General features: G+C 41.9%; 2 protein-coding genes across 2 annotated transcripts in view; one reads left to right on the forward strand and one right to left on the reverse strand.

Annotated features, from left to right (window-relative positions):
- Positions 1–1,010, reverse strand: part of LOC148049940 (vomeronasal type-2 receptor 26-like) — a 31,077-nt gene extending 30,067 nt beyond the window's left edge. Inside the window, exons 1-2 of the mRNA XM_087703398.1 lie at positions 784–1,010; positions 64–352 (exon numbers count right to left, since the gene is read on the reverse strand). Of these exons, the coding sequence (XP_087559524.1) occupies positions 64–352; positions 784–1,010 (516 nt within the window). The remainder of the gene's footprint in view (positions 1–63; positions 353–783) is intronic.
- A 10,875-nt stretch (positions 1,011–11,885) lies between these two features.
- LOC106540002 (vomeronasal type-2 receptor 26-like) overlaps positions 11,886–20,304 on the forward strand; it is a 34,685-nt gene continuing 26,266 nt past the window's right edge. Inside the window, exons 1-5 of the mRNA XM_087705628.1 lie at positions 11,886–11,962; positions 12,692–12,983; positions 17,568–17,687; positions 18,978–19,196; positions 19,503–19,595. Of these exons, the coding sequence (XP_087561754.1) occupies positions 11,886–11,962; positions 12,692–12,983; positions 17,568–17,687; positions 18,978–19,196; positions 19,503–19,595 (801 nt within the window). The remainder of the gene's footprint in view (positions 11,963–12,691; positions 12,984–17,567; positions 17,688–18,977; positions 19,197–19,502; positions 19,596–20,304) is intronic.

The raw sequence follows: 20,304 nt of genomic DNA on the forward strand, positions 1-20,304 counted from the left end.
CATGATTGCATCTATTGCTCACCCACCACTTACTTTACCAGATGGAGAAAAACACACACAAACCTGTGGGACTTTGTAAGTGCCTCCTAATGTTGACATCTGGATGGAGATAGCCCTTCTAGCTCCATCAATGAGAGTCAGAAGGTTCTCCTTCCTTCCACAGCTGTAGTTGGGGACATTGGCTTCTCCAGTGGAGAGAATGTCCAGCAAGGCATCCGAAGTGCGGAAAGTGGTCAAATGGTTGTAATGGATGTTGTATCCCAGTGTGAGGTTGTGCAGGAGCTGGGAATTCTTGTTGACTGTTTGAATGTTGAAAATGAATCCTAAGCTATATAAAAAATCATGAAAACTCCTATTGTAAAAAAACAAAATACTTTTGTTATATATAATATATATAATCCTCCACAAGCCTACTAAGCCTTAAGCCAACATTGGCCCAAAAGCAATAATCAGTTACACAAATATGGAAATGGGCTGAGGTACGGCCACTACAACTAATTCCACCACTACTTTAAATAAAATTAATTATTCAAGTGATAAATTAAGGATTGAATTGAGAGAGGAAAATAATCTGCAGCCCTTTCAACTTTTTTTCAGACCCCTTTTTGGATTTGAGTCTCTTTCACAAAATCAGACAAAAGAGAGAAGCCATGAAAATCAAAATCATTCAGGAAATTAGACATATCTCCCAATATAGGAATAAATGAAAAATTAAAAAATAACAGAAAAGAAGAAGAGTGTTAGAATGGAGGGAGTGCAACTCCATCACCCTGAATGACTTACAAATCATGGAAAACAAACTGAATAGAAGGAGGCACATTGAAAAGCAACTTTATATGCAATTTTTCCTCTCCACTGAGGACTATACCGATGAGATGGTCTCCTGATCTATAAAAGCTCTGTGGTTGTTTTCCATCCTGGTGCTCCAAACTCAGCGGGCATTTCATTGTCACCTTCCCAGAGACTGGATGGGACACCAGCAGCATCAGAAGCAGAAGCAGGAGGTCCATAATTCATGGGGTGAATCAAACAATCCCTTTTCTGTTTCTAAAGAAGAAATAGAAGGATTCAAAGGACTCTCATGGTGAAAAATGATCTAGTTGTTTTCCTGATTGAAACACAGAGAAACTCTCAGCTTCATCTACAAAGGAGAGAAACAGACATTCAAGAGCACAGACCCTGCCTGTCCTAAAACTCCCTATTTCTCTGCCCAAAGTCTCCCCTGGAGGATTCGGCCAAAGAGCAGAGCTGAAACTTTTATCATAATTCTCTCTCTCAGGAGGGACCCCTGGATAATTCAACCAGTTCTTGGACTCAAAGGTTGTTGGGAAATTCTCTGGAAGGAAATGAAAGGGAAATAAACCCCATGTGGCTCATAATAATAGGGGAAGAGAGTGAATTAAATCCGTCATCTAGAATTGAGAGGTTTGGGGTCTCCATGCTTGAAACTGGCCCCAGGGAATACACGGCACATGTGGCTGAAGCTAACTAGAAATGTGACATTTGTTGGCATCGTGGTTAGAGAGAAAAATCCCAGAGGCCAGTTAATGCCATAGTGTGTCACAGATCTGAAATAGCTGCTGTTGAGTTGGAACTAAAAAATATTTTATTTTGAAAGCTAATCCTTAAGGGCATCATCACAAAATGACTGATGAAGTAGTGCAGTCAGTTTCTAAGAACAAAATCAACTTTAGTGAAAAAGTAGTTACCAGAAGTTTGCAAATGTAAAAAAAAACAACCATAGAGACAAAAACAAAGAGAGAAGTTAGAAAAAAAAACAAGTGAAAAAAGATGAAGAAATCAGGGCTGCCTCTCACCCCATTGAAGAAAGGGAGGGAGGGGAGGGAGGGAAGGAGGGAAGGGGAGCTCAGGACCTTCATGTTGCAGATGAAAAAGCTGATCTACAAAATCCAATTTCCATCTTCAGAGAGCCAGGAATGCAGAAACCCATATCCCATGTTCCCCTAAAGTAGAATAAAATATGGATTAAAAATATAAGAATAAAGACGTAAAAGGGACAGTTAGACATCTGCTTAAAGAAAATGTCATCAGCTTCTAACCACAAGATGTTCTAGCCAACATCCCTATGTCAAAAATCCAAACCACAAGGTTCAGATAAAGTTTGTTAATGACATGTAGTCCATATCTGTAACAAAAGGAGAATAAGACCCCATCTATGTCAGCGTTCCAAGTATCATGTAGTATTAAATCAGAGTCCAAGGCAAAACGATTATTAAAGTTCCAATTTAATAAATCAGACATCTTAGCACATCTGTGTAATCCCAATTCTAGAAATTACATCAGAATCCCACCCAGTTAAAAGTTCATGATCTTGTCCCCACACCCACAATCCATCACATGGTCCAATCTTCTTCTTCCATGCTGGCATCTACACCCAGTTGCTTCCGGTCAGATGCAAAGGTGCAGAGACAAAAGATGACCTTGGTCTTCTAGAAAAGAATGACAACAACACATTCCACAATCCTACTCCTTTCTAATCCCCCCTCCCATTGACTATACTAAAGAAACAGCATAATGAAATAAGAGAAAGTGTGGCAGGCCAAAATTCTAAAAGGAATATAAATGCAGGCCTGACAGACGGCCTCTCCTCAGAAGAAAAAAGTTTCCTGAAAAGAGAATAACATAAAAGTTAACATTAAAAAAATTAACCACCTACTTCCCCCCCTAGGGGACCCTTTGTTTTATCAGGAAACTTCTCGTGGAATTGTTCTACTAAGTTCTCCACTTTTAAGTTCCAGCTTTTCGCCCATAGTGGCTTCAGACAAAGAGCAACCCTTCCATTGCACTAAATACTGTAAGCGACTCCTATTCAGCCTGGAGTCTACAATCTTTTCTACCTCAGATTATGTTTCCCCTTCTATCTCTACAGGAGGAGAGAAAGCTTGGTTGGATGCCCTTATGCTAAACCCATTTATTGGTTTCAACAAGCTACAATGAAATTCTGGGCCAATTTTCCCTAGACTTCTAGGTAGACTGAGTTGAACTGTAAATGGGTTAACTATCTTCACTATGGAAATGGACCTAGAAATTTTGGACCAAATTCCTGGCTAGGCATTCCTTATATTAAGTATTTGGTAGACAAAAACACTTTGTCCCCCACATGGAAGGGGTTTTTGAGCGAGTGGTGTTTATCAGCTTGCTGGGCCCAATCCCAGCCTCAGGATGTTTGATTTGAAGGGCCTGCCGGAGCATGCGGGGGCTGTGGGGGTGGGTGGAGGGACTACGGACACGGGAGTGGGCCGGAGCATTATGGTCTTAACAGGGAGGGGCAGATATGGCGGGGACTTTAGGGCTGGCCATTACCGGGGAAGGAGGGCTCGCTACGTCACAGAGATCCCTCCTTCCGGCCCTATGAGCCCCACTCCAAGGCCAGATGGCGTGAGTAATCAGGACCCTGGTCTCAGGCTGCTGTCGCTAAATGCCAGGTCTGTAGTTCATAAGGCTCCTCTCGTTTGGGACTTAATTTTAGACGAGAGGGCAGACCTGGCATGTATTACTGAAACCTGGCTGGGCCCAGAGGGAGGAGTCCCCCTCGTAGAGATGTGCCCAGAAAGCTTTCAGGTGCTTCATCAGCCGCGGGCCCAGTGAAGGGGTGGGGGTGTGGCTATTGTTATCCGAGAGTCTCTAGTACCTCGTAGGATCCCTGCTCCGGAGCTTGTCGGGTGTGAGTCCCTGCTGTTGAATTTGGACCTCAAGAGTCAAGTGGGCTTGCTGCTAACGTACCTGCCTCCCAACAGCGTTGCAGCAGCCCTCCACTTGCTCCTCGAGTCGGTAGCCGAGCTGGCAGTTGAGTTCCCCAGGCTTATGGTTCTGGGGGATTTCAATTTGCCTTCGCTCGGTGAACACTCTGATGGGGCGCAGGAGTTCATGGCTTCCATGACAGCCATGGGCTTGACCCAAGTAATTCGGGGCCCAACTCACTCGGCGGGTCACATGCTCGACCTCGTATTTCTCTCGGAGCAGTGGAGTTGTGATCTTGGTCTGAGGGGTAGTGAGATCTTACCCCTGTCATGGTCGGACCACTACCTACTGAGGCTTGACTTTCGGAGACCAAACCCCCACTGTAGGGAGGAGGAACCGACCAGGTGGTTCCGCCCCAGGTGACTTATGACCCTTCGGGTTTCCAGACGGAGCTTGGGGTTATTCCTGATACTCTCGCCCGCAGTCCGGCGGAGGCTCTGGTTGCTGCTTGGAGCTCGGCAGCGACGGAGTCTCTTAACCGGATTGCGCCTCTACGGCCGCTCCGAGGCAGTGGATCCAGGAGGGCCCCTTGGTTTACCGAGGAACTCCGGGAGATGAAGCGCCGAAAGAGACGCCTAGAGCACCGGTGGAGATCCAGTAAATCCAAATCGAACTGAGCACTTTTAACATCTTGCATCAGAGCTTACATCCGGGCAATTAGGACGTCAAAAAGAACACACATTGCCTCTCTGATTGCTTCCGCTGAGTCGTGCCCAGCCGCCTTGTTCAGGATAACCCATTCCCTCCTAAATAGGAGGGATATGAGTGATCCTTTGCAGGGCAGAGCTGAGGACTACGTCCAATTCCTCGCGGATAAAGTTGCTCGGTTTCGGGCGGACCTGGACTCCAATCCTGCAGAACCAGCTGAGGCACCAAGGGATAATCTGGTAGGTCATCGCAGGATTGATTTTCAAGCTGTTACCCCTGAGGACGTGGACAAGGCCATGAGAGCTGTGGGTGCCTCCACGTGTACTGGACCCGTACCCCTCCTGGCTGGTTGTCAACAGCAGGGAGGTGACACGGGGCTGGATCCAGGCAGTTGTTGCCACCTCCCTTCGGGAGGGGGTCTTTCCCCCCGCATTAAAGGCGGCGGTGGTGAGACCCCTCCTGAAGAAATCATCTTTGGATCCAGCCGTCCTAAACAACTATCGTCCAGTCTCCAACCTCCCCTTTATGGGGAAGGTTGTTGAGAAGGTGGTGGCCTTTCAGCTCCAGCGGTCCTTGGAGGAAACCAGTTATCTAGATCCATTCCAGTCAGGCTTCAGGCCTGGCTACAGCATGGAAACCGCTTTGGTCGCATTGACCGATGATCTCTGGAGAGCCAGGGATGGAGGTCATGCCTCCATCCTAGTACCCCTTGACCTCTCTGCGGCTTTCGATACCATCGACCATGGTATCCTTCTGCGACGACTGCAGGAGGTGGGGGTGGGAGGCACTGTCTTACAGTGGTTCTCCTCTTACCTCTCGGACAGGTCGCAGTCGGTGTTAGTCGGAGGGCAGAGATCTCGACAAAACATCCCCAAAAAAGTTTTTGGGCACTTGTTGGACAGCTACGGGTTTTGTCTCTGCTGCATGTTCCAGGCTCCTGGATTCACTCGTCCCTGGCTGGCCCTTTTTCTCCACCAGTGGTAGTGGCTCAACCACCATCATCAATTTTCTACCACCATCTTCCCACTTTATAGTAGGCTTCCACTTGTCAAGCCATGCAAGCCCCAAGATTATTTTCTCTGGCATCTCTGGAGCAACAATGAATCTGAGAAGCTCACAGTGGCGGCCCACTTGTAACTTCACCAGGTAAGTTACTATCATGGTTTGGGCCCCTCCAATTAACGTTCCATCTACCTGCTCAACCCGAATGGGACAGGCTAGAGGTCTTGTGCTTATGCCTAGTTGCTTGACAATTGATGTGCTGATTAAGCATCGAGTGCAACCGGTGTCCACAATTGCTTTAACTTTCCCCTCCAACCCCATCTCAGGCATTTGGAGGTTGACTTGGAAGGCGAAGGGGAGAATGGGCGCATTCACCATTGCGTCATCTTCAGCATTTTCCTCCTTCAAGGCCTCCCCCTTGGTAGGACTCTTTGTCATCTTAAGTTGGGAATCCTCTTCCAGAGGGTGTTTGCTCTTTTTCCTCTCTGAGGCCTCCCCTTTGGTAGGACTTTTCATCACCTTAAGTTGGGGATCCTCTTCCAGAGGTTGTTGACCCTTTTCCTCTTCCGAGGCCTCCCCCTTGGTAGGACTCTTCGTCACCTTAAGTTGGGGATCCTCTTCTAGAGGTTGTTGGCCCAGATGACTCTTTTGTGGTGGCATCTGGGAACTTCTCTTTTCCGCCATGGCGGTTGGTGTGCACAGTTGTGGCAATGGGGCTGGAGCCAAGCACTCTGATGCTTTGTGGCCTAGTTGACAGCAAAGGTGGCATTTTATTGGCCCCCACAAGGAAAGGAACCTAGTTAAATATCTAAACTTAGGAACCGCCTCATCACATTTTTCCACCATCCATTCTGTAGCTTGCCCCTTGGTAATCCCTTCTTCCATTGTTGAGAACCTCTCTCTGTAGAAAGGTTGGATAAGAACCATGAGTCAGAAATTTTTGTTTCTTATCATATTTTCCCTACAATTAAGATGGGGCCTCAGTAAGATAATGTAGCACTTGGGGGGAAAGATGCAAGTCAAGAGACCAGTTGCAGAGGCCAAGATGGAGAAGATCTCCACGGCCACCATGAACTTCCCTTTGGTGCTCAGGTAGATGGGGAGGAAGGAGATCCAAACATTGCAAAAGACCAACATACTAAAAGTAATGAACTTGGCTTCATTAAAGCTGTTTGGTAATTTCCTAGCTGGAAATGCCACTGTCAGGTGCAACTTCATTTAATAATCAGGAAAGAAACCACTCAACTCCATTTGTTTGAAATCAAGTGTACTTTTACTAATTATAAATGAACAGTAGCAAAGCTAAGCTGAACCTGGTTAATTAGGCGCGAAAGCAAAGAATATCATGTATAATTCAATCCCCTCCTCTTGGCACCCCAGTCCATAGTCCAATTAAAATGCACCCAATTGTCAGGTGGGAGATAACTTCAAAAGACATCACCAGGATGGAATGCCAGACAGTTAACCTTGGCGGGAAACTCCCTTCCTCCACATGCGCAGTAAGATGGTTAGGTCAGCATCTAGAATCTTCCTCCAGCACATCATGATTCCCCTCCCAAATACCACGCCCCCCCTCCCTGTTACAATGGCAGCCAAAGCAGCAGCAAGCAGAGGCTGACAGCCACGGTGAAACTGACAAGAGCAAGGAAACCTAAGTAGGGAATTACTGTGAAAAACATTGAAGATGAGCCTTCCTTACATTCCAGGATGGTGTCTCCTACCAAGCAGTGGAAGTCTAAGTTGAGAAACGGGGGAGAGGTTCCAAGCCAGGTGGCACAAAGGATTGCTTTGTGCCAGGGGACAGGCTAACACAATGGAGTTGGTCAGTGGTTTTCCTAAGAGTTTCCTTGTCCTATTCCCTGGCTTGGCAGCCATAAAGGCAAAAACCACCATGACAGATTTTGCCAGCACAGAGGACACCACAAAAGAGAAGAGAATGGCAAAAGCAGTTTGTTGTAAGAAACAGGCAACCTTCCCAGGCTGACCAATAAATAGGAAAGAGTAAAGGAAGCAGAGCAGGAGGGAGAACACAAGGATGTAGGTGAAATCACGATTGTTGGCTTTGACGATAGGTGTGTCACGATGCTTAAGGAAAATGGCCAGAACTGCCATTGTGATCACAGAGAGAAAAAGTGTGAGAGTTGCTAAAGTGTATCCCAAGGTGTTCTGACACCACCCCCACCCCCCAGCTTGTGAATACACCAGAACACAGGCTTGGCTGTTTGCCACTGTTCCATTACTGAGATAACGAATCCTTTGGCTGAGGGCCAAGGCAACTCATATTCAATAGAGTAGCTCTGCAGCAACCCAGATAGTTCAAACGCAGCAATGCAGATAGTCCAAACGAACAGGCACGACTAGAATACAGATAGATTTTCTTTTTCTTCTTTCGTTTTTTTTTGTCATTCCAAAGGTTTTATTTCTTTTAAAAAACACAAATATTTCATCATTCGTCAATCATTAAAACATTGAAGTACATTTTTTGTATACCCCTCCCTCCCTCCCTCCACCCCCCCAACCCCCTCCTCCTCCCCCCCCGACTTCCCAGAACCCGTACACGGTATGAATTTTTAACTAACACAGTCTAAAATCTATTGAGAAAAAAGAAATAAAGAAATTAATGACATTCTACATTGACCTTTGCTTCTTCTTGCTGAACTAACTAAACAATTTAAATCATTTCTGATCTTAAGCATAGGCTAACTGGAATTTCTTGGTCCCGTATTTATTTTGTATATAGTCAATCCATTTTTTCCAGTCTCGTTTATATCTCTCATTTGAGTGATCTTTAAGATATGCCGATATTTTAGCCATCTTGGCTAAATTTGTGACTTTCAATGTCCATTCTTGGATTGTAGGCAAGTCTTCCTTCTTCCAGTATTGCGCCACCACAGATAGATTTTCTTAACTACTAATTCGAATGGTTGTTTCCTGCAAATGTCCCCTCCCAACACCTCACCTATAATCTCTCGGGAGGGGCCAATCAACAACCACCTGTGCTTAATCAACTTCTGTGAGTCTGTCTACGGAGTTGCTGCTTCCGTTTCTCAGCCCTTCTCAATCTAGCATCAGGGACAAACTGCCTTTGATCCTGCCCACTGCTCCATGCCTCAGGCGCCTCCTGGTGGCCAACCAGCCTCCCTGATCCCTGCTTTGAGTCTGAACCCTGCCCACGGTCCTCCACATCCTCCATGGCAGACTCATATGGTTCCTCGCTATCCAAGTTCATCAACAGCTCAACCGGATCCTGCTGCGTCACAATACCAAGGTATCTTGATAAGCAAGGAAGTGGATCTTCTTGGCAATGCATTGGTCCTTGTGCTTGTTGGGATATTGGTTTTCTGGGCAAGAATCACAGTGAGCTGCATCTAAAATGAAGAAATATTTCAGGGGCATCCACAGTGAGCATTATCAAGCCTGCACAACTTAAACCTCTAAATTGAAATGATTCTTGGCTCCATTGTTTCCAAAGTGTAGTTTTATTAGAAGTCATGCTTATTGCAGTAACATAAAGCCAGAACTTTGAATAGTGCACCAAAACCCATAAGTTCAACTCTTCCCTCCCTTAAATGTCTCCCATTGGCCATCATGTTCAGGCACGAAGTTTTCATAATGGTCAGCCTAAGCATAATTTGGTATGTAGCTCTCTTCTTTTTCCAATATCAACATTTGAAGTATGCTTTACTTGTCTGATTACAAATGGTCCCTTCTGGACAAGGGTCACATTGGTAGCAGCAAACCTGTTCACCCTTTGGGACACTCCTCTTCTCTCCTGCATAGCATCTCATCCTGCCACACCTGGCAAAGGGCACCTTCTAAAAAAAGAAGAAGAGAGAAAAGATGTCCTGAGCCATGAACATTTATTTATTTCCACATTCCTGTTTCCATTTCCAGAAGAAATGGCTGACCATGGTCTACCAAAAAACAGCTCCTGTCTAATTTAGGTCAGCAATACTCCCGATCCATCAATGGATGCTGGAGATTGGAGCTGGGACATCAGCAGTCAAAGCAAGGTTTGTATGATTACACCATAGCTTTTCTAAAACAAGTAAAGAGTATAGAGTCCCTCGGGAGTGGGGCAGAATACAAATTAAGTAAGTATTCCAAACATTCCAGTATAGAACTGAAGTATAGAACTGAACAAAAATCACTGTTGTCTGCTCTAATTTCCTGTTGGGTTCCAATCCCACCTCTTCTTGGACCTGCCTCACCAGTCCTCAAATGTATAACATGTAAAGTAGGATTTTCTTCAAGTAACTGCATACTTTCTGATTCAATAACCTGTTTTATAGTTGGACGTCTGCATTCCCAAAACCTATATATATATATATATATATATATATATATATATATATATATATATATATATATATATATGTGTGTGTGTGTGTGTGTGTGTGTGTGTGTGTGTGTGTGTGTGTGTGTGTGTGTGTGTGTGTGTGTGTGTGTGTGTGTGTGTGTGTGTGTGTGTGTGTGTGTATAAAAGCCAAGTACCACTCATTCATCATGAAATCTACAGAATCGTAGAGCCTACAAACTTGAAATTTGGCACATATGTTCCTCTTGGCTTCTAGGTGCCCTCTAAGAAAGGATTTTTTAAAATGACCATTAGTTCATTAGTACAGTATTTCTTATACAGTAATTAATGCTAAGGAGTTCTACTCCCCCTCCCCACCTGAAAAGAACTCTATTCCAACTGCCAAAATCCAGGTCATGTTTGTCCCAAAGGTGTTTTTTTTTAAAGAAACTGGACTTTTTGAAGATGTTGCACTTCTAATCCAAGAAGCTTCTTCACTTCTGACTGAATGGTGGAAGATGGAAGAATTTATATTCTTGCAGTCATCTGGTTGTTAGTACACTTTCTTAGAGTCATTGAGGCAACATGGAGGTTTATCTATGCCCTTAGGCTCACCTGATTGGTGTGGAATCTTCTTGGAACTGCTGAAAGGATTGGTTGTTGATAAACTATCAAGTCAGTGACAATTCTTAGTGACTACAAAGGTAGATTTTCTACAATAGGATCTGTCCCCAGCCTAGTCCTGGACCTCTTCCAATGAAGCAAAATGTCTTCAAAGAAGAACCAGAAAGTCCAGTTGCCTCTTGAAAAAGCATCTTTGGGACAACCATGATGTGGTTGACTGAGAATCTCCATTGATATTCAGCTCTGCACTTTGGGATGGACACTCTTTGAATGGTGTGGGAGAATGAATGGATTTCCAGAAAAATTGCAGACTGCAGGAACCATTTGCTCTTCAGGTTGAGATACAGACAACACAGACTCATCCCGAACAGCCTGCACCTGTCTTCAGTAGGGAAGGGACACAGGGCAGAAAACATCCTGCAGCCAAGAAGGCTCCACACCCATTTGCACTACTCAGGTGATCCTGATGAATCAGATAAACCTCCAAATGACTCTCACAAGGAATACACCAGCTGTCCACAAGGAGTATAAATCCTTCCATTCCCCACCATTCAGTCAGAGCTGAAGGAACCCCTTGGATGAGAAGTGAAATGTCTTCAAAAGAAAAACAAGAAAGTCCACCTTTGGGACAACCATGACCTGGATGAGTGAGAATCTCCATTTAAATTAGCCTTATATCTGGAGTCCCCCACTCACTATTTGTAAGGGGTATAAGAGAAATGAGCTTCTATATCATCCATAAACATGTAAGAATAAATAAAACATTTCTTCTACAAACACCTGCATTATTGGTCACTTTTGCAAGGCTACAACTCATCACAATGCTTAGCCCTATCTGGAAAAAAAACCTGGCACAAGTCAGACTCCATCTTGGATGCAGGTGCTGAGGGGTTTCAGGTAGGCCAAATCCCACCTGGACCCTGACCCTCAATTCCATCTGCTCTTTGGATGAAGAACAAGAGACACAAACATGTTTTCCCCCTTCTGGTGCATGAAGGAAATTGCTAAGTGAGTAGGATGTTGCTCTTCCTTGCAATTATCAGAAGTACAGTAATCCTTAATGAATCCTCCATAGATTTTTAACCACAAAAGTCTTCCAAGATAAAACTTGCTAAAATGAAATAATATCTGATCTCCCAAGGGGATCTGGACATGTCACCTTAGGTTGTTTTGCAAACAAGTCATTTCTTTCAATCCATGAAACTGAACTGGGTTCAGTTTTGTCTTCAGTGACAACTCAGAATAGGTAAGAGAAAGCACACTTACTATTAATTTGCCTCAATTTACCCATGTGGCACAGTCTGCTTCTTCTCTGCTAAACCCTTGGTGGGATTTTGTGGGAGCCACTTGCAGTTCTGCTTCTCAACAAAATTTGATATGTGATCTAGGAAGGAAGGTGAGAATTATGAATGGTCTGCCTCTCCTGCTTCTTTTCCTTTGGCTCCTGCCTTCAACAACTCATAAGATAAGGCAAACCGTATGTGTAGTGAGGAATCCTCTGCAAACTGTGGAGGACTACTACAGGTCTGGGGATCTCATTATTGGAGGGAATATGCTCCTGGAAAAGCTTGGTCTCTTTGAAATGATAGAGTTTGACCGTGAGCCATCAAAGACAAGAATTACAAAAAGGTATGTTTCACCTGGAAGGGAATGGATTAGAAGAATTTCTGCTTTGGTTGGGATTCAGGAGACTCCCATCATAAATTTCATAAATTCTACTGATGCTTGCAGGTTCTGCTACAGTTCAGACACCTTGGTGCTTTCCTGGATAAAGAACCATCTTCTCAAAATAGCCTAGAAGGTTTATGTTTCTTCAGTAACATGATAAACAGCACAATAGGTTAGGAAGGATGTACGCGTCAGAAACTGTACTGGCTTAGTGAAAAAGGTCATTTATTATTTATTTTGACAAAAAGTCATGTTGGAAAAGTCAAAGAAAAGGCAAATCCAGTTACAATGGGGAAGTGTACTAAGAACAGGCAAACCCTGTTTCAGGATCATTCATGGTCTTTTGTAATGGTGTTTAGCTAATGTATCTTCTGGCCGTCAGTGTAGTATTTGAATAGAATGATTCTCAGAGCTGAAAGAGCCTTCAAAAGGATAATCAAAATCCCAAAATCTATTTAAGATATTTATCATATGGATGAGTCAGGCTCGTATATATGGTACTTCTCAGTCCCTCTCCATGTGACCCTGCTTTCACATGGATTGTCCATCTACATAATCTTCTTAATCAGCAAATGGATTCACCACTTCCAAGTCCTAGAGAGCACACATACAAACACACTTAAGGAAAGACAACCTCCCTTAGTGCAAAAAAGCTTCTCTCTAATATTTCCCAATGTTTTGTCATCATAGTGTTGAATTAAAAAATTATCAGCTATTTCTGGCAGTGGTACATGCAATCACAAAAATCAACAAGGATTTGATTCTGCTTCCCAACATCACCCTTGGCTTCCATATTTATGACAATAAGGATAGTGTTAGGAGGATTTCCTGGAACAGCCTCTCTCTTCTGTCTACACGAGATCAAATGGTTCCAGGTTACAAATGTGACAAGCAGGATGCATTGCTATCTGTTGTTGGAGATGTCAACTCCCAATACTCAAGGCAGATGGCCTCCATCTTCAGCATCTTCAAGGTTCCACAGGTAAAGGAGTGTACAGTAGTGTAGCAGTATAGAGCAAGCTGAAAACATAAGAAGGCAAAGATGAAGGCAAAGGTACTCGAGAAAAATCGGGACTATATGAATTCTGGAAATACAAGCTATCACAACTGATGCCACAGTTGAATTCATGTTTTATATTTTGTGTATCAGGATAAAATTTTTATACCCATATTGCAAACAGATAATAAAGTATTTCTAAAATGCTTTCCCAATTGCTTTCCTAATAGGTTCTTTGTAATCATGCTTCAATCTGCTTTATGATGTGAAACACATTGATGGTTTATTACCTTGGCTTCTCATATATCAGAGCCAGGCAAACTATGTCAGTTATACTCTTCACAAGGTTTATCCTTGTCTTAGGAAAGTCCCAAGTCTGCTCTTGTGAGTTTTCCTTCCTTACGGATTGGGTTTGTTGACATTTTAAGAGAACAAAGGACCACACCTGTATTGCAGGGAGGAAAGCAAAAGGAATGGGTGGAAGAGAGAAAGGCGGCTGAGGTGGAAAACTGAACAAACCAGATGTGATTCAAGCACAGTTTGAGGGAAGGAGCAAGGGGACTATGTAGCTTCCACAGTTGTGTAGTGTAGGAGAGTATAGGAGAGCCTTACAGACCCAAAGGTTTTCTAATGTCAGACCTGCCCCAGGTAGCTCCCTTAAGAAAGAAAGACGCTCAACTTCATTTAGTTATTTTTATTTATTTATTTATTTTAAGCAAATATAAGTATAAACATGATTATGAATACAAGAAAAAATATAAGTACAAGGGAATATTAGGACAGGGACAGTAGGCACATTGGTGCGTTTATGCATGCCCCTTACAGACCTCTTAGGAATGGGGTGAGGTTGACCGTAGACAGTCTAAGATCAAAGTTTTGGGGGTTTGGGGAAGAAACCAGAGTGTCAGGTAGTGCATGCCAGGCATTGACAATTCTGTTACTGAAGTCGTATTTTCTGCAATCAAGTTTGGAGCTATTTACCGTAAGTTTGTATCTATTGGGTGTTCATATGTTATTGTGGTTGAAGCTGAAGTATTTGTTGACAGGTAGGACATTGTAGCAGATAATTTTATGTACTATGCTTAGGTCGGTTTGAGGACAGCAAAGTTCTAAGTTGTCTAAACCAAATATTTCAAGCCTTGTGGCATTAGGTATTCTGTTGCGAGCAGAGGAGTAGAGGACTCTTCTTGTGAAATATCTGTGGACTTGCTCAATTGTATTAATGTCTGACAGATGAGGTTCCAGACAGATGAGCTGTATTCAAGAATTGGTGTAGCTGTTTTGGAGCAGCCCTGACTTCGTCAGCCTTGGCTGGATTTTTTGTCACTGGCTTGAAGAACTTCTCTTGCATCAATCAGGGACTTTGCAATGTCCCAGAGGTCAGCAAGACATATTCTTCCTGTTCACCATCTCTTCGGGACGGTTTAGGTCCGATTGGACCACCCAGCAGCAAAACCATTGGCTGCGGTCTCAGAGCATCAAGACCGCATGTCCGTATCGTCGCGATGTTGGCTCCTCCTCCTCCGGAAGGATATGGAAAGAGAAAGTGTTTCCAGCTAGTGAAGAACTTTTACTGTTTTAAAAAGGGATGGCCTATAAAAAAGTTAAAATTAATTTAAATTGGAGAACAGAAGAATCAAGCGGCAGAATTAAATTTGGAATGGTTTGGACAGTGGTTATCTTAACTTTTAAATGCTATCTTCATGGATGGAATTTATGCAAGCCTTTTAAAATGAATGGATTAAGTTTTCTTCTTCTATTTTTTCTTTTATTATTCTCTGTAACCTATGGTTTAAAATTTTCCTCTTTCATTACTGTGGGTGTTCTTCTAACCCATTTAAAAATATGACTCTTTTTTCTAACTTGAAATACAAAAAAAGATACAAAAAGAAATAAGGAAATTTGCAACAATAACATGCTACTCAGAGGCTGGAAGGTTTGTGTATTGGAAATGGAACACTTTTTTCTTCTTCACTGATTGTTTTGGCTTGGCACTACAAGGTCTCACTGCTTGGTTATAGAGAGTGATAAGAAGGGAAGCATATAGATGTCCCTTTGAAGTATATCTAACCAGAGAAAAGTGAAAACAAAACATTTTTTGTGAATCTATGTTTAATTTTATTAACCTTCCAAGCTAGAACAGCTGTGTTTGTTAGCTGGAGAGAATGGCACAATTTCAAAAGTAAACAGAAATTGTAAGCTTGCCAAAGATATTTTCAGAAATACAGAAATTATCAAATACATATGAGAGGATAGAGAAGAAGCTGGAAGACTTAGAGCATATAACAGCAAAATATGATGAAGAAGTTGAAGATGTTTATCAAATGCAAAATGTGGTGGTTAAAACTCAAAAAATCGAAGTGGAAAATGAATATAAAGAGATTACATTTGCTGATATTTACGGTGATTGGTTTGTTCCTGAAAATGGAAAGAGTGGAATACTGAAAGAGGAATTAAATGGAGAGGAAATTTATCCCAGAGGGCATGATACAGAAGAAGAAAAAACCAAAGACTCTATGGATTTAAAGAGAGAAATTTCATTAGCAATCGCATTGATAACACTACTGACAATCAAAGATAAGCTGACTAAGGAAACAGAAGAAGGGCATCAAGATTACATGAGAGTTCTTATAAGCCAGGAGTTGCTAAGAGGAGTCCATATAAAGTTGATCAAGGAGCTGATTAGAGGACTGCCACCACAAATGGCAGAAGATATGAGACTGTTTTGCTATTGGAAAGATACGGGTTGATAGATGGAAGAATATAATTTAAAACTAGTTAAACTTAGTGAAATTTATTGACAATAGATATAATTTAAATAAATAATTGATAATGTTACTAATGTATATAATGTGTAGTGTTATGATGAGTATAATTGGATATGAATATTGAATGGTACCCATGTAAGGAAGATTAGAAATCCCTTTGGATTATATATATAGGTTATTAAAAGAGGAACCAAGTTAGATACAGTTAAAGTTTTGATTATTAGGGGGGAAATGTTATGATACATGATATAGTCAAATAAAGGAGGGATGAGAATAACAATGTATATATAGATATGGGTATAACATAAAGAAACTGGATGTAAGTTTTAAACAGTGATTTGGAAAGGAGAATTAGAAAACTTCGTTATTAAATATTATGGATGTTTAGCTACTATAGGACATAAGGATTTAGTGTTAGTGGAGGATTTTAGAAATAGTAATTGAAAGGCCAGTATGTGGCTATGTATTAAATTTTGGTCTATTTCATGATGAAGGAAATTTAAACAATTATAGTCAAATGAAAATGGAGATATGATGATGGTGACATATATAAATATTTGAATTAAAATGCTTGAGTTAATATGAACTATGTTTGTTGACTGTGGAAGAGATGCACGGAAGTGGGGTTTTTTGGAACCAACTGATACACTTTCTACAGCATGTAAAGAAGGATGTTGTGTTTGTTTTAAATTAAAAAAAATATTAAACAAAAAGAAGTGGTGTAGCAAAGGTTTTGCATGCCCTAGTTTGCAGTACAATGTCACAGGAGAAGAAGCTAGGCAAGATTAGGTTAACAACTCTTAATGCCTTTTTGGCAATGCTATTACAGTGAGTTCTGGCACTTAGATCATTTGAGATGAGTACTCCAAGGTCCTTGACAGAGTGGGGGTTGTCGATGAGGTCATATCCATTCAGGTTGTATTTTGTGTTCTTTTTTTTTTTTTTTGCCAAAGTGTAAGGGATAGCTTCGTTTACTAAAACTTACAGGCTGCAGTAAAGTCAGGCTAGAACTAAGTTTCCAACCCAAAAAGATACAAAATGTTTTCCCTCATCCCTGCCCTTCCTCCATGACCAGTTTGTCTTCAGGTAATGAAGAGTCGCCTATGTGATTTGAGAGCGCTGAGTTGTTTGGGGTAATCCACATTCTTTCTTGTGGTGCATAGCCTTGAGGGCTGGCACAAACTGTTATTTCTCAAGCTGTCATTCTCCCCTTCCTATTTCCCATCACATATTCATACAGGTATATTGCCCATTTGTTCCCTCTTGCCCAACGTCCTCCCCCATAGCCTTTTACAGCAGGATGCCAGTGAGGCGCCAGGCCGAAAATGGCAGACCTGCCATACAAAGATGCAGATCAGCTGCAGCCATCTGATTACAGGGAATTGAGCTCAGTTAAAGTGAAGAGATAGATCAAAATAAAAATTATATTTATTAGGGCTTAAGCAAAATATACTTGTAAAATGAACCAATCTTGTTTGTACATAGCAAAGAAAAAGTATTCAGCTGCATAATCCCCACACACCTGTTTAAATCAGAATTTGTAATTGTAACTGGAAGCCTCCCACTCCATTCAAAGTGAATCAGTCTGACTAGCAGAGCAAAAAACTACTGATACTGACCCTTAACATCACTATAAAATATTGTAATAAAATTCTGACAAGACTCTCCTTTTCTGCAGTTCGGTTTTCACTTCCTCAAGTTCACTCAAGGAGACAGAACAGCTTTTCCTTCCTTTTTCTGGATCAGCCTCAATGAATTTCCTCAGTATGTGGGTTTAGTTCGGCTTCTCCTGTATTTCCAGTGGAACTGGGTTGGGCTGGTGGCCCCTGAAAGTGACAATGGAGAACTTTTCATCTCAACTCTGATGCCAATGCTGAAGGAGAAGGAGATCTGCCTGGCCTTCACTCACCTGTTGGAATCTGTAACAGTTTCCTATTCAGAGACCAAAACTCTTTTTTTAATCCCAACTTGGAGTAAAGCTGAGGTCATTATTCTATTTGGGGAAGGCAAATGTACTCACATTATATATGCATTTCTGCATTTGTTTGAAGAATTAGGTAATTCTGCAGTTAGAGTTGTTTGGATCCTGACTTCCCATTGGCAAATAAGCTCTTCTCATGACACATTGATATTTCTAAAGCCTTTCCATGGTACTTTCCATTTCAGGGATCAAAGCCATGATATCCCAGAATTCAGGCATTTCCTTCTATCTTTAGACCCTTTGAACCCCCAAGGAGATGTCTTTCTCCTTCTATGGTGGGAAAGGATTTTTGGCTGCAAGATCCACAGACCAGGATTGATCCTTTCAAAGGGGGACAAACACTGTACAGGAAAAGAGAATTTAAAGAATGTGCCATCTTACATGTTTGAAACGAGCATGACAGGTGAAAGTTACAATATCTACAATGCCATTCATGCTGTGGCACAAGCATTACATACAATGCATGGATCAGGACCACAACCAGCCATGTTGAGGTTTGGAAAAAGAATCACAAATGTCCAGTCATGGCAGGTAATTTCTCTGAATTTTATTCAGTCCACAGATCCTTAGGAATTTCCATTGACATTTCTTGGTTAATTTATTAAATAGGTCAATATCACACTTTTACCTATATCTGAAAACAAAGTGAATTATTAAATAGCAAACAGCAAGCAAAAAGCAATTATTAAAACCTGAGGGTAGAACAAGAAGCAATGGGTTGAAGCTAATAAAGGAGAGAAGCAACTTAGAACTGAGGAGAAATTTCCTGACAGTGAGAACAATAGTTAAGCAGTGAAACAACTTGCCTCCAGAATTTGTGAATGCTCCATCACTGGAAGTTTTTAGGAAAATGTTGGATAACCATTTTTCTAAGTAGTGTAGGGTTTCCTGCCTAAGGGGAAAAAAACCCAGAAAACCTCCAAGGTCCCTTCCAACATTGTTATTCTATTCTATTCTATTCTATTCTAAAATATGATAAAATAAGTTAATGGTTTAATTAAAAATGGAAGCATAAGTAGCATCTATAGAATTGCATTTGGAGTGGGGTATTAAAATATTAATATGTCATAATTATTCTATTAAAAGTGAACTTGAAGTCAGAAAAAAACACATGATAATACATTTAAAGATTTGTAATTATCTCCTAAAATGTTTGTCAGCAGAGGGTGATAGAATCCATGATGTCTCATTTTTAGTTACTTCAATTTCCAAGGGTCTCTTTTCTTTCAGCTTCTTGCCTATTTGAAGAATATCAGGTTCAATAACAGTGATGGAAATGAAGTCTCCTTTTTAGCAAATGGACCAATGTCTGCTCCTTATGATCTTCTCAACTGGATTTTCCTTCCCAATCAATCTTTTGTCTACAGGAAAGTAGGGCAAATGGATCCCAGGGTTTCCCAAGGCCAGGATTTCACCATCAACTCCAATGCAATCATCTGGGCCAAAAAGGTGGGCTGGAAGGAAATGTCCTGAATTCAGAAAAAGGCTCATGTTCTCCTGGACACGCATAAAGCTTTCTTCCCAAGGTCACTCATGGTGGTTTACTTCTGGGGAAATAGTCTCATATAGACAACAGTTTCCTCCCAAATAGCCTGGCATAGCTCTCTTCATCATGATCAAAAATATGGTGAAGGTCAGCTGAGGAAGCAGAGAATTGTAGGAATGTAGACTACAGGGTGATGGTGGTGGCTGCAGTTGGGTCTTTGCACTATGACTTTGGCCAGAATGACTGGGGACTTTACTCTTTGATGCTAGAGCAGCAGCGGCTTCATGTTGTGCGATGATGCTGGGAAAGCTGAGGTTTTCTGTTATATTATCGCTCAAAGCTTAGTGTCTCAATTAGCTTCAGTAAGTGGGGACTACCTTTAGCAATAGCACTTAGACTTATATATCACTTCACAGTGCTTTATAGCCCCCTCTAAGTGGTTTACACAGTCAGAATATTGCTTGCAACAATATGGGTCCTCATTTTACTGACCTTGGAAGGATGGAAGACTGGGTCAATCTTGAACTCGGGAGAATTGAACTGTTGGTAGTGAGCAAAATTAGCCTCCAATATTGCATTATAACCACTGCACCACCAAGGCTTTTCTTTAATTACGTTACCAGAATAGAATAGAATAGAATAGAATAGAATAGAATAACAAAGTTGGAAGGGTCCTTGGAGGTCTTCTTGTTCAACTCCTTGCTTAGGTAGCAAACCCTATACAATTTCAGACAAATTGTTATCCAATGTCTCTTTAAAAATTCCAGTGTTTCCAGGAGAATTTACAGCTTATGGAAGCAAGTTGTTCCCCTGATTAATTGTTCTGACTGTCAGGAAATTTCTCCTTAATTCTAGGTTGCTTCTCTCCTTGATTAGTTTCCACCCATTGCTTCTTGCCCTGCCCTCAGGTGCTTTGGAGAGTAGCTTGACTCTTTCTTCTTTGGGGCAGCTCCGGAGACATTAAAATACTATTATCATATCCTTCTTTTCATCATGAGATAAGTGCCAATCCCAAACATCAATTGATTAGCTGGTAATGCTATTGGTCTCAATTCCCCGTGAGCTCTTCCT

The sequence above is a fragment of the Thamnophis sirtalis genome, unplaced genomic scaffold (assembly GCF_051295495.1).
Source record: "Thamnophis sirtalis isolate CommonGarterSnake01/CBP01778 unplaced genomic scaffold, rThaSir2_p1.2 scaffold_1, whole genome shotgun sequence".
Lineage (NCBI taxonomy): Eukaryota > Metazoa > Chordata > Lepidosauria > Squamata > Natricidae > Thamnophis > Thamnophis sirtalis.